Source organism: Lutra lutra, chromosome 11 (genome assembly GCF_902655055.1).
Source record: "Lutra lutra chromosome 11, mLutLut1.2, whole genome shotgun sequence".
NCBI lineage: Eukaryota > Metazoa > Chordata > Mammalia > Carnivora > Mustelidae > Lutra > Lutra lutra.
In genome coordinates, this window is record NC_062288.1 from 64733644 (window position 1) to 64746315 (window position 12672).

The following is a 12672-nucleotide window of genomic DNA, read 5'->3' on the forward strand; positions in this document are numbered from 1 at the left end:
GGGCAAGTGACTGGTCAGCCCTGCAGTGGGATTTGAGAGATTTTTTTAAAAATTTCACTGTACTAAGGACAAGGAAAAAAATTTTTGTGCCAGGAAGAAAGAAGAAATAACATATTGTTCATAGTCTGTAATGACTGACTTGTCCTTTCATGTCTGTGTGATTAAAGAACTAGGAAGTGCTTTTAAGTCTTTATCCTCTGTCTTGCATCATTATTGAGTCAGCTGGAATAAAAAAGGTGGACACTACTTAATCAGTGGAGACCTGCCTCTCCACAAATGTGGCAGACACCACTAACTGATCACTACAGTCTTCCCATTTGTTGGCTGAGTATACTGAGGTTTCCTTGTGTGTGAAGATAGCTTCCTCCCTCCCTCTACCTCAGGGATGCCTTAACCTGATTTGTGAGTGTGCAATGAGAAGCCAAGCCATTCTTAGTCCTTTTTTTTTTCTTGAGTTCAGATTCTGTTCTGCAAGGAGCACACTCCTTCTTTCTGTTCTTCCCTATCATTGGTATCATTGGTTCTCCCTCACCACACATGCCCTACTTTTTATCTCAATTGGGTGAGGGGTCAAGAGGAGAAGGGTGCTATATCTTGGACTTCTCCAAGGTCCCAGCACCTTAGAGCCTGCACTGGCCTCACAGTACTCTAAGCGGTGCTCCTTGCCATCACACTCAGTGGATTGCCAGGTGGAATAAAACCTGCTGACACCTGGGGCGCCTGGGTGGCTCAGTGGGTTAAAGCCTCTGCCTTCAGCTCGGGTCATGATCCCAGGGTCCTGGGATCGAGCCCCACATCGGGCTCTCTGCTCTGCAGGGAGCCTGCTTCCTCCTCTCTCTCTCTCTCTGCCTGCCTCTCTGCCTACTTGTGATCTCTGTCTGTCAAATAAATAAAAAAAAAATCTTAAAAAAAAACCTGCTGACACCTGAGACCTGCAGCCACAGTACCTCTTTGACTAATGCTGCAACTGAGGAGCCATAAAGTAAGTGGTCAGGTGACACGTGCTTTGGGAGTTGTCAGGCATGGCTGTGAGTTGGGCCTTATTCCTGACTCCTTAGGAGCTGTGTGATCCTGGCAAGTTACTACATCTCATGAGATCTGTCTTCTTATCTGTAAGAGGAGAATAATATTATCTATTTCATGATAATATGGACAGGGTTTCTAGCATTTAGAAAGTACTCAGTAATAATCATTGTTACCATGATATACAGGCTTTGGAAAGAAATTAAAAATAAGCCTGGTCCTGCTTCTGGATGAGACCCTCGCCGTTTTCAGATACAGCCAGGCAAATACCATTGCGCTGTTGGAGAATTCTAACATATCCTGTTGGGGAACCTCTGAGGCTACCTCTAATTCTTATTTGAGGAATGTGGAGATGCTTTTCTCTCAAGTTTCCCTTGGCACCAATTTCTTTTTTTCAGAGTTGATGCAGAGGAATGAATGGTAAGGTGTCTTCTCCTCCAGACATGGGATCTTCCCACTTCCCTCTCATTTGAATCATGTGGTTTACAAATCAGTGCTTCGATACCCTGTCTTTCCTTATAAACCCCCTCATGCATAAGCAAAACTTGAGTACAGAGGCTTTGGACTCCATGTGTGAGAAGCCTCAGACAAGGAAAAAAAAATCACACTACATTAACAAGAAGAATGGCTTTGGGAACAAAAACAATTTGTATAGTATACAGCATGTCCGTACATTTTCCAGAAAATGATAGCAAATTAGCCAAATCAAGTTACAGATACAGTCAAGAAATTCTTACATGAGTTTCCCCTACAAGATTTTGGTGAATAAAATCAAATGACTTATACCCAGTATTTTAAAAGTGCAGTGGTTCTGGATCATCCTCAAGTCACTGTGGATTTGACTTGGAATTGAAAGCTTCCGCAATGCAACACATGGCTTCGCTGTTGAATTATGAGGTGTTTATGTCTGTACTGTGAGGTGCAGGGGTAGAATCAAAGTCCAGAGAAATACCACCACAGTCACCATCTCAGGACACCAGCAACCTTCTTTGCTTAAGAAAGGTTTCATAGCTGTGGGTGATGTGCTTTGGTTTTTATAGCTTCTGATGCTCTGGTATTAGAGAGAATTCCTGCTGAGGTGCCCTTATATTACAGATATCACATATGTACTTTCTGAATTCAAAAAGAATAAATTTAAAGACAACACCACTGCTGTTGTTGCTAAGTGATCTAAGTGTTGCAAAGATGTCTTTGGGGGCAATTACTCATTCCCAATATTTTTCACCAAAGAGAGACATTTGAAATTATTCTTTTTGGTCTGTTCCTGAAGATTGTTTTCACATCGTTTGTTATCTTTATGGTTGGTATGTTCTTAAGCATGTGGTTGCCGTGTGGAGAGGCAGATTTTCCTACACACTGCTTAAAATACTGTATATATTTTTTCCAACTAGGTGGCTGTACTACCATCCCAGAATCAGACTTAGAGGAAAGATCAATAGAACAAGATTCCACTGAACTGTTTACCAACCACAAACACCTCATTGCAGAGACGCCCATGCCTGGTAAGAAAATGGGTGGCTTTCATCAATGATATGTCAGGGGCAGTGGCACCTCTGGTCAGTTCTTGTCATACCAGAGAACATTTTGCAAAGCTGCTTATTTTCCAACTTCTCCATCCTTCCCCTCAACATTGGTGCAGCTGAATTTGATCGTTTGTATATTCCTTTCAATATTGAAACCTCTTTCTCTTTCTCTCTCACTCACTCTCTCTCTCTCTCTCTCTCGCTTTCTTTTTTCTAGACATTTCACCCCTCCAAGGAGTCTCGGAATAGTTCAAGTAGAGTCTGGATGACGGGAAGATGGCCTTCCCAAGGTTGATCCTGTGTGGACCTCATGCCAAGCACAGATGTAGGGCTGTTCCAGGTGCTTCATCCATCTCACCTGCTTGGAGATAATACTATGTAGACATGGGGATTGGGACTTTTTTTACTTTGCTAGGAGAACTTGTAATACCATGGGCAGGTCAGTTGAAACTTGTCTTACCAGGAAAAGCTATTGCTGCTTTTTGGTGATCTGTATGCTTATAGCCATCGGGTATGGTGAGAGGACATCTTTTGGGGACATACTTTATAATGCAGAGACCTAGCTCCAAAGTAATTTGATACCCCCCTTTTTTCCTCACAGAATTCTTATATAGTAAATGTATCAAATTTAATAAAGCATCTCATTGTCCAACAATATCTTGGATTTGATTTATAATTAGAGGGTTTTTTTTTAAAGATTTTATTTATTTATTTATTTGACAGAGAGAAATCACAAGTAGGCAGAGAGGCAGGCAGAGAGAGAGGAGGAAGCAGGCTCCCTGCTGAGCAGAAAGCCCGATGTGGGGCTTGAACCCAGGACCTGGGATCATGACCTGAGCCGAAGGCAGCGGCTTAACCCACTGAGCCACCCAGGCGCCCCTAATTAGAGGGTTTTATAGTTGGTTTCGCTACGTATTTTCTTCAAAGGAAAAAAACTGAAAGGAATTGAAAATTTTGCTACTCCATGGTAAGACTTGAATATAATTGTTTTATAAATAAACCACAGAATATTTGTATGATCTATTTACTCTATTATCCTAAAAATGGAAGAAGGTAAGTTTTTAGTATTGTAGGAAAATGTTAAAGTATTTTTAGGGAAGATAGCATATTAACATCCTCTTAGATTACCCCATGGTGACACCTTTTAAAAATTCAGATTTTAAAAGGATTCACACATTAGAATTAAAATGTAAGGTTTTTCTATTCAAGAAATAAAAGAGATTTTGCCAATTTCAAGTTAAAATTACAATTTCCAGACTGATTTAAATAAGTTAAAAATAAGTCTGTGCCAGTTTTAGAATGCCTGTCAGTCAGCATAAAGGGGGATCTGTTTCATGGATTTTCTATATGTGAAATGTCAAAGAACTGCAGAGGATGTATTATTTATTATTTCTAGCATTCTTTTTTAGGAGATGCAGCAGAAGATGTAATATTTTTTAATTGTCAAGCATGGAAGTGGACATTGGACCAGAATCAACCATTAGGCTAATTTCACCCAGCATGTGGGGACCAGTAAAAGATGTCATGGCTCCGCAAATGACTGTAGTTTCAGAAATGCAATGCTTCTGATCATCTTTAACAACTTCATTCAAGAAAGGTTACAAGACAAGTATATTACTTCTTAAAAAGGTGTTTCTGTGTTATGCCTCTCTCTCTCTCTTCCTTTTTTTAATTTTTGGGTGTTGGTTCCTGTGGTTGTTTTTTGTGCTGTGCATATGTCCATGTACTAATCTCTGTTTTCCTTTGTCTTTGTCTTTTTTTCTTTTTTTGAGTCACGCTCTCTTTGTATGTGTCCTTCTATCTTTCTTTAACTCTTTTTCTCTCTTATGTTTCTGTGTTCATCTGCCTTGATCAGTTTTTCTCTTCCTTCACTGATGATGAAGATGGAGACAATGCTTGGTGCCTCCTGTTGGGCTCTGCTTTAGGATGATTAACTTTCCCCAAAGATTCTTTAGCAGTCTTGTAATTAGCCTTGCCCATTCCCACAGCAGTCATTCAGACATGGCCAGACATGTTCCCATCCCATGTGAGCACAAGTTGGGCTCTTGTTAGGTGTGCTATGCCCACTTAAATCTATATGTACAGAAGCAAGAGAGGCAAGTCAGTTATAGAGTCTGTGCCGCAATCGCCCCCATTCTCTAAGCTTTTTGGTTCCCCAGCTCACAAGGAACTAGCCAGGTCAAGTATACCTGGAACCACAGGAGTTCCCTCAAAGTTGAAGAACATCAGATATGTTATGAATGGCTTTGTTGTAATTACATTACATAAAAAAAATTATTCTCTGGATTAAGAGTAGTTAAGCAACAAGACCTCTTTTTTTTTTAATAGTTGCCTCTGACTAGTCAGTAGTCTGTTACAGTATACATGATTCCCTATCACATAAAAATGTAGGTGAAGATGGGCAGAAAAATCAAAATAAAATGTATGTGAGGAGTGTTTAAACTCCTTTAGAAGCATTATATAAATACAGGATTGACAGTGGTCATCTGCCATGGCTCCAATGTCCTTCTTATGAGCCAACAGGTATTATCCACGGCCTCCTGTTCAGAGATTAAGGGTGTGTCCAAAATGGTCAGAGAGCTGATGAGGGACAGGCTGATGGGAGGCACCCAAACTGGGGGTTTTCAGCCTGGGTTGTACCTTGCAATCTCTAATTTACTTCTCTTTGCTGATCTGTATTTTCAGAGTATTCTTTAATGAATATGTATTGTTCTCATAATAAGAGAACAGATCCCATCCTTGTGTATATCATTTAGGATATCAGTGCTAGTTATATAAAAAATAATTGGTAATATACTCTTGTTACTTAGCATTTGGCATATCAATAGCATGAGTTTTAGAGAAACTTCTTTGATGTTGTGCTCCAATAATTCTCAAAGGTTCAGAGTAGATGTATTATCATCAGAATAACAGGATTATTATGATTTATAGCAGTAACAGGACCCTAAGATTATATTGAAAATTATAGTTTTTCTTTATGTCCTTAACATATTCTGATGCAAAAAGCAAAATATCAATTAAATATGAAAATATTACAGAGGTTTCTGAAAGAGCAATACACAAGGACACAGGCTCAATACGCACTTTAGATTATGTCAGATGCTGTCCTTTTTATAGACTTTTTATATGTTGAATTAGCTGGTGTTATTTTCTGTTTTTATGGCTGAATTATGGAAGTTCTGTGACATCCCATGTGTTAAGGGTTTTGCTGAGTTGGACTTTAAAAGGTGTAACTTAGGGACGCCTGGGTGGCTCAGTTGGTTGGACGACTGCCTTCGGCTCAGGTCATGATCCTGGAGTCCCGGGATCGAGTCCCGCATCGGGCTCCCGGCTCCGCGGGGAGTCTGCTTCTCTCTCTGACCTTCTACTCGCTCATGCTCTCTCTCACTGTCTCTCTCTCAAATAAATAAATAAAATCTTAAAAAAAAAATTTAAAAAAAAAAAAGGTGTAACTTACAGTGTAGCACAATTGCCAAGACCTAATCAGAGTAAGATGTCTGTTAGAGTGATCACATCCCCCAGTGTTTCATCTGTGCGCCAGAGAGAGGGTCTCTGTTCGGGCTGCTGTGGGAAAAATGTTGCAAAGCCCTCGTTCTCAGGTTTGCTGTTGTTTTATTTTAATTATATTCAACCCAGACCCAAATCCTTCCTCCAAAGCTCATTCTGAATAAATTTATCTCTTCATGTGGATACTAAGAGCTGCATTTGAGGCCCTTTTAGAACAGTGGGGAAGATTTTGTGGGTCATGCCTTTTAGTCCCATTTTCTGGCTCCTTATTTCTCTTTTTATTTTGCTCCTTTTTTCTCTTTTTATTTTGTTCAATTTTTCACTATATTCTCTCTTGTCAAACGACAGGTTCTTCTAAGCATCTTAAATCATTTCTGTAACAGGTGGGTGTGAATAAATCAGTATCGGCACATCTCAAGATTTTTCTAGTTACTGTTGCTGGTAGTCAAGTTTCCCTCTTGAAAAGTCCTGAACTCCCTGCCTCTTGTAAAACACAGTATCCCTCACTTACTCTATTTCAGAAGTTGAATTTTTCTTTCCGGTTGGGGTAGATTTGCAAACTTCTTGGACACAACTTTTCTTGGATTATTTATGCTGTTTAGTAAATTCTTGCTATATTAGTGTAGTGAATCAATCTCTTGATCAATCTCATAGAATAATGGAGAAATCTGTGATCTTACTTTCCTAATTTGTTTTTGCAGATTATGCTAAGAAGATACTAAAAAGACTCTTCTACTATATTTACTTAAATTTGACTTTAAAGAGAGGCATGATTCTTATAAATTCAATACTTTATGACCTTTTATTTTCCATGAGTACTTAGGTGACAGTGATTTGAACATAGGATTCAGATTTTTTGAGTATCTGAAATGTATACATTTTGGAGCACCTTTAAAGAAAAAGAATAATTCTAATACAACATTAGATCCTAAGGTATGTTTATTTAGAATAAAAAAGAATAAAAACAAATTACACATTTGTAAAAAGTTCACAATTGACAAAAAGATCTATCACAAAATCCACAAAAATAATATATTTATATTATTAACTGATTCATATAGCTTTTTAATACTTCTACAGATTTTTGGCCACATATTCTTTGTTTACATCTTCAATTATCAACAGTTTTATAATTTCATTTTCTGTAGAGTGAATTAAAAGATAACTTAATTTTCCTCTGGCATTGTTGACCAAACATCTAAAAAGTTACTGATAGTTTATAAAAGTTTTTTCTGTTCTATAACTTATTAGAGTGTATAAGTTTTCAGGATTATTAATATATTTAGGAAAACCTTCATCAAGCTTCTTTCATATGCACAATATAAGATTTCAGGGCATTTCAAGTTTTCTTATTCAGCAACAAATTTTAAATAGCCATTGACTTGATAACTCTCCTTAACCAATTTGTCATCATTGTCCTCACTGAAGTGGTCCTCATCTTCATCAGCAGCAGAATTATATGTCAGAGCAGCCACATATTAAATATTTCTCCATTGTCTTCATATGATTCACTCTTCTTCATTAGGTGGTTGTTAAGCAATTCAGGAGTCTGTTTATTCTATTTAAAATTTATCATCTCATCTTAATGCATTAATCATGGCATTATTTGAAAATGTTTTTTTTTACAGTTTTCTTGCTTAGAGCAGAATAATTTGTATTGATTTTTATATAGGAGCTGTGTGACAAAGGATGTTATTGGACAAGGGTCTGTAATTCTACACTCTGAATTACCAAATATGCCTCACAGGCAAGAACATCCACTTTCACTTGGTGTCCCTGAAACAGGAATCTACTTACACTTTAGATGTCTGGTGTTCAGAATGTCAGATTCCATATGTTTCAAACCATGATTTATCTCCACCAGACTTACCCTTCTGGTGCCATTTCTCATCTAGTGCTGCAGCCTTTTGCTCTGCACCTTTCCTCTCATGACAGTAAGGAGGAACAATGGGCCGTAGAGGAGCTCCTAGAATCCATCCCTGCAGCAGAACAGCTAGCAATAATTTAACCGTATTCAAAGTTGACTGTAAGCCACATAATTACATCTCATTAGCCCAAGTTGAATGTCTCCCTAACTCAGTTCCCCTTAGCCAGATTCCCAAGACCACAGCTGCTCCAATGCCTGATACTAGGGGAAGAAATATGGAAGAGACAGAGGTCTTTACCAATTATAATTAAAATAGCTTTTGCAGATTTTATAAAAGCATATGACCATGTATATTTCCTAGATAAGGAAAGTGCCCGGAAGTTTAAGCCTCATTAGTGTCACGGTAAATCTACCTCTGTTATAGCGTTAGGGTCAGAATAGAAAGTATGCTTTGAAGAGTTCATTTGCTTTTTTTCTCCCATAAAATATAACTGCAAAAATTGTCTGAGACAAGAGTATGTGCTTGGGAGTGAGGAGGGCAGATTTTGTAAGGAAGTATTAAAACTTCTGTTAAGTACATTCTAAGTCTCTTCCAATGTGCCTAGCTTTGGGCTCAACTCTAAGTACACTTCTACTTTTCATTTTTGGTAATTAGTTTTTCCCTTAGAGGTATCAACAAGCCATATGGACTAGCAGAGCTATTCTCTAGTGTATGGCCTTGATTCTGTAGCGAGATGTTGCAACGTGCATATTCAGGGACAGTTCTGCTAACCCTTATCAGCAGCTACTCCAAGAGAAGCCACCGAATGGATTAAATCAGTCCTCCATCTCAGCCAGCTGAAGGATATATGTTAGATAAAAAGTACAAAGTAGGCTATCAACTTTGAGAGGACCACAGCTCCATTATTGGCTCTAGGATCATCAAATTGGTGAGAGTGAGGGTTAAAGTGCTATTAATTTAGCTAAATTCTGTTTAACTGACCACAGTAATCAATTTTTTTTTCCACCTGGTACCAGTTTCAGAGAGGGAAGCTCATGGTATCACTTGTAAACTCCCATTTCTATGTGCCAGGCATTCCTTTAAAACATGAAGATCATCTGAATATGGGGAACAGTTGAAACTGAATGCTTTTATATAAACAAAAGATGTAGAAACTATCTTCTCACATAAGACAGAGTACTAATTAAGCCCAGACTCTAGTCACTTAACCATTTAGTGAAGTTTAGGTTTGTATTATTCACTCAGTCTTTTCATGTTATCTTCCTGCATTTAGGTGAGAAGTTACTTTTTTGAGGATGAAAATTAAGAAATCTTTTTTAGGTCTCTAGTCATAAGTAAAGAAACTGAAGCTTTAGCAGAAGAAGAAGAAAAAAATTGAAAAAGAAAAAAAAATTAAATTAACTGCAAGGCTAAAGAATCATGGGGAGAAAGCCATGAGTTCTGTGCTTTGCTTTCTCCTCCTCTGGAATTCCGCTGCTCTCCTTGGTATTGAAACTGCACTCCTTGGTAGGTGAACTTGGTCCTGGCTGGGTTTCTTGTTGATCTTCTGGGGGAGGGGCCTGTTGTAGTGATTCTCAAGCGTCTTTGCCCCAGGCGGAGTTGCACCGCCCTTACCCGGGGCCAGTCTGAGTAATCCGCTCGGGTTTGCTTTCGGGAGCTTTTGTTCCCTGAGCGCTTTCCGTAGTGTTCCAGAGGGCAGGAATGAAGATGGCGGCCTCCCAGTCTCCAGCCCGGAGGAGCTGAGAGCCGGGGGCCCCACTCCTCAGTTCGCCCTCAGAGAACAGTGCCCAATGACTCCCGTCACCCTGGCCTCTGGCCGCGCTCCGAGCTGACCGAGCCTGCGACCGGTTCAAGGTAACCCCGAGCTTAGAGCTCACTCCTCGGCTCTGTCTCTGTAGCCGGCTTCCCCGTTCTAATACCTGTAAGCTCTGCGACACTCAGACACCCCAGATCCTTCTGTGACCCTGCAGGACCTGAGGCCACGCTGACCCTGAGCGGGCTTCACCCTGGTTAAGCCTCTGGAGCGATGTCCCTCAGCGGAATAGACTTTTAAAAGTCCTGATTTTGTGCTCCGTTGCTCCACTGCTTGCCAGGAGCCGGCCCCTCCCCCTGTGGTCTATCTTCCCGTCGCTTTGGATTCACTTCTCCGCCAGTCCTACCTTTCAGATAGTGGTTGATTTTCTGTTTCTAGAATTGCTGTTCTTCTTCTCTTCGATCTCCCGTTGGATTTGTAGGTGTTTGTAATCTTTAGATAAGCTATCTAGCTGATCTCCCGCTAACTGAAGTAGTCTCAGCCTGCTACTTCTCCGCCATCTTGACTCCTCTCCGAAACTGAAGCTTTTATTTTACTAAGTCTTTTGGGATAAAATTAAGGATTTATTCATTCCTTGGGGAAAATGATGGTGTGTAATCCTCATCTTTCACACTCAGCAGCTCACAAAAATGAAAAAAAAAAAAAGCAATTAACAAGTAATTCTGTGAAAAAACATTAAACATTCCCCGGACTTTAATCACACATAGGATGGGTAGAGAATGAGAGTTGGGATTTATTTTCAACTTTTCCCAAAGTGTCAATAACAAATCATAAAACACACACACACACACACACACACTTCACTCTACTTCTGAAACCAATGCCATCTGGATCTGGTCCTTTCTTTCCATACCAGTAACAGTGATGTACCTTTTCTTCAGGCTGGCTTCCAATTTCATCACCTCCTCTGATGCCTGCCTGCCTTTGTTCTTCAGTTAAGTCCCTACCGTCATTTGCATGTATATAATTGATCCCCACAATGGCATTAATTCATATAATCTCTCTCGTAATCTTCGATTGTGCAGTCTGTGGTGCTGGATCTCCTGGACATACACATGCAAAAAAAAAAAAAAAAAGCTAAACAAAGACCTGACAAACATGACAAAAAGTAACTCAAAATGGCTCATCAATCTAAATGTAAAGCACAAAACCATTAAACTCCTAGAAGATAATGTAGGAGAAAATCTAAGTTATCTTAGGTATGGTGATGGCTTTTAGGTATAAAACCAAAGATATGAACTATGAAAGAGCAAATTGATGAGCTGGATTTTGGAATTAAAAACTTATGCTCCATGAAAGACTTTGTCAAGAGAATGATGAGACAAGCCACAGACCTGTCTTCACAGATAAAAAACGGTTACCCAAAATATATGAAGAACTCTTAAAACTCAGCAAGAAGGGGGGAAAAAAACCATCCTGATTTTTAAAATGGACAAGAAACCTCAACAGACATGTAACCAAAGAAGATACACAAATGGCAGATAAGTGTTTGAAAATATGCTCAACAACATATGTCACTGGGGAATTGGAAATTAAAACAACAAGATACAAATTCACTTCTGTCAGAGTGGCCAAAACCACAGTACTAACAACACCAAGTGCTGGTGAGAATGTGGGGCAACAGGAACAATCATTCATTGTGAAAATGCATTGTGGTACAGCCACTTTGGAAGACAATTTGGAAGTTTCTTACAAAAGCTAAACATAATTAACATACAGTTCAGCAATTGTGCTCCTTCATATTTACCCAAATGAGTTGTAAATTCATGTCTACACAAAAAACCCTGCATATAAATGTTTATAGCAGCTTTATTCATAATTGTCCCCAAATGGAAGCAACCAAGATGTCTTTCAGTAAGTTAATGGATAAATATACTGTGGTACATCTAGACAATGGAATAACATTCAGTGCTAAAAAGAAATGAGCTATCAAGCCATGAAAAGACTGTAGAGATCCTATGTGGCAAAGGCTGAGGGTGTCTATGGTGGTGATAAAGGCTGCTGGGGTCCTCCTATTCTCCACTTCTCCCATGAGGGGAACTTGTGAGCTAGAGGGTCCCTCTTGGCACCAGTTTGTGCTGCCCTCAGAGATGGGGCAATGCAGATAAATGTTTCCTACAATTTTCTATGCAGCCATCCCCAGTAACTGTCTTGCTCTGGTGCAGACACTGGTGCTGCACTGCTGCAGCTTCTTACTTATACCCTGGAGCTTTCTCAGAACTATTTTCGTTCATGAGTAGTTGCTAAAATGTTTCTATGAGGGGATGAGGGTTGGGACTCTTGGCCATCACTCTCAAGAAACCACTCCTTCAATTTCTTACAGGAGATCCCAGTCAGTAGTAGAAAAAGAACATGATTTAAAGATATGTGGATTAGAAAGGAAAGTACAAAATTGTCATTATTTGTACATATTATGATTGTCTATATAGAAAGCTCCCCATCTAAGTTGCAGAAATGAATTACAGATAAACTATTTTTATTATTAAGAGCGAGTTTGTTGGGCACCAAACCAATATGTAAAAGTGAATTTTATGTCTCTTCAGTAACAATTGGAAGTTAGAAAATGAAATTTTAACAATAAAGATAGTACTTAAATTGTCAATAAAAATATAAAATGCCTAGGAAAAGTGTCACAAAAATATGTAAACCTTTTATTTAGAAATTCATAGAACTTAGGAGCACCTGGGTGGCTCGTCAGTTGAGCATCTGGCTTTTAATTTCATTTCAGTTTAGGTCATGATCTCACAGATCATGGGGATTGCTCCTTATGCAGCAGGGAATCTGCTTGGGAGTTCTTGCACTCTGCCCCTCCCCCTACTCTCACTCTCTAACTCTTTCTCTCTCAAATAGATAAGTGAATCTTTTAAAAATTCATAAAACTTAAATTAGTGGAGAAAGAGAACATGTTCTAAGAAAACTAGGAATAATAGTGATTTAT

At 39.1% G+C, this 12672-nt stretch overlaps 1 protein-coding gene across 1 annotated transcript in view; it reads left to right on the plus strand.

The window, feature by feature from the left end:
• Positions 1-3201, plus strand: part of BBS9 (Bardet-Biedl syndrome 9) — a 458887-nt gene extending 455686 nt beyond the window's left edge. Inside the window, exons 22-23 of the mRNA XM_047694605.1 lie at positions 2415-2525; positions 2764-3201. Of these exons, the coding sequence (XP_047550561.1) occupies positions 2415-2525; positions 2764-2795 (143 nt within the window). The 3' untranslated portion in view covers positions 2796-3201. The remainder of the gene's footprint in view (positions 1-2414; positions 2526-2763) is intronic.
• The last annotated feature ends 9471 nt before the right edge of the window (positions 3202-12672 follow it).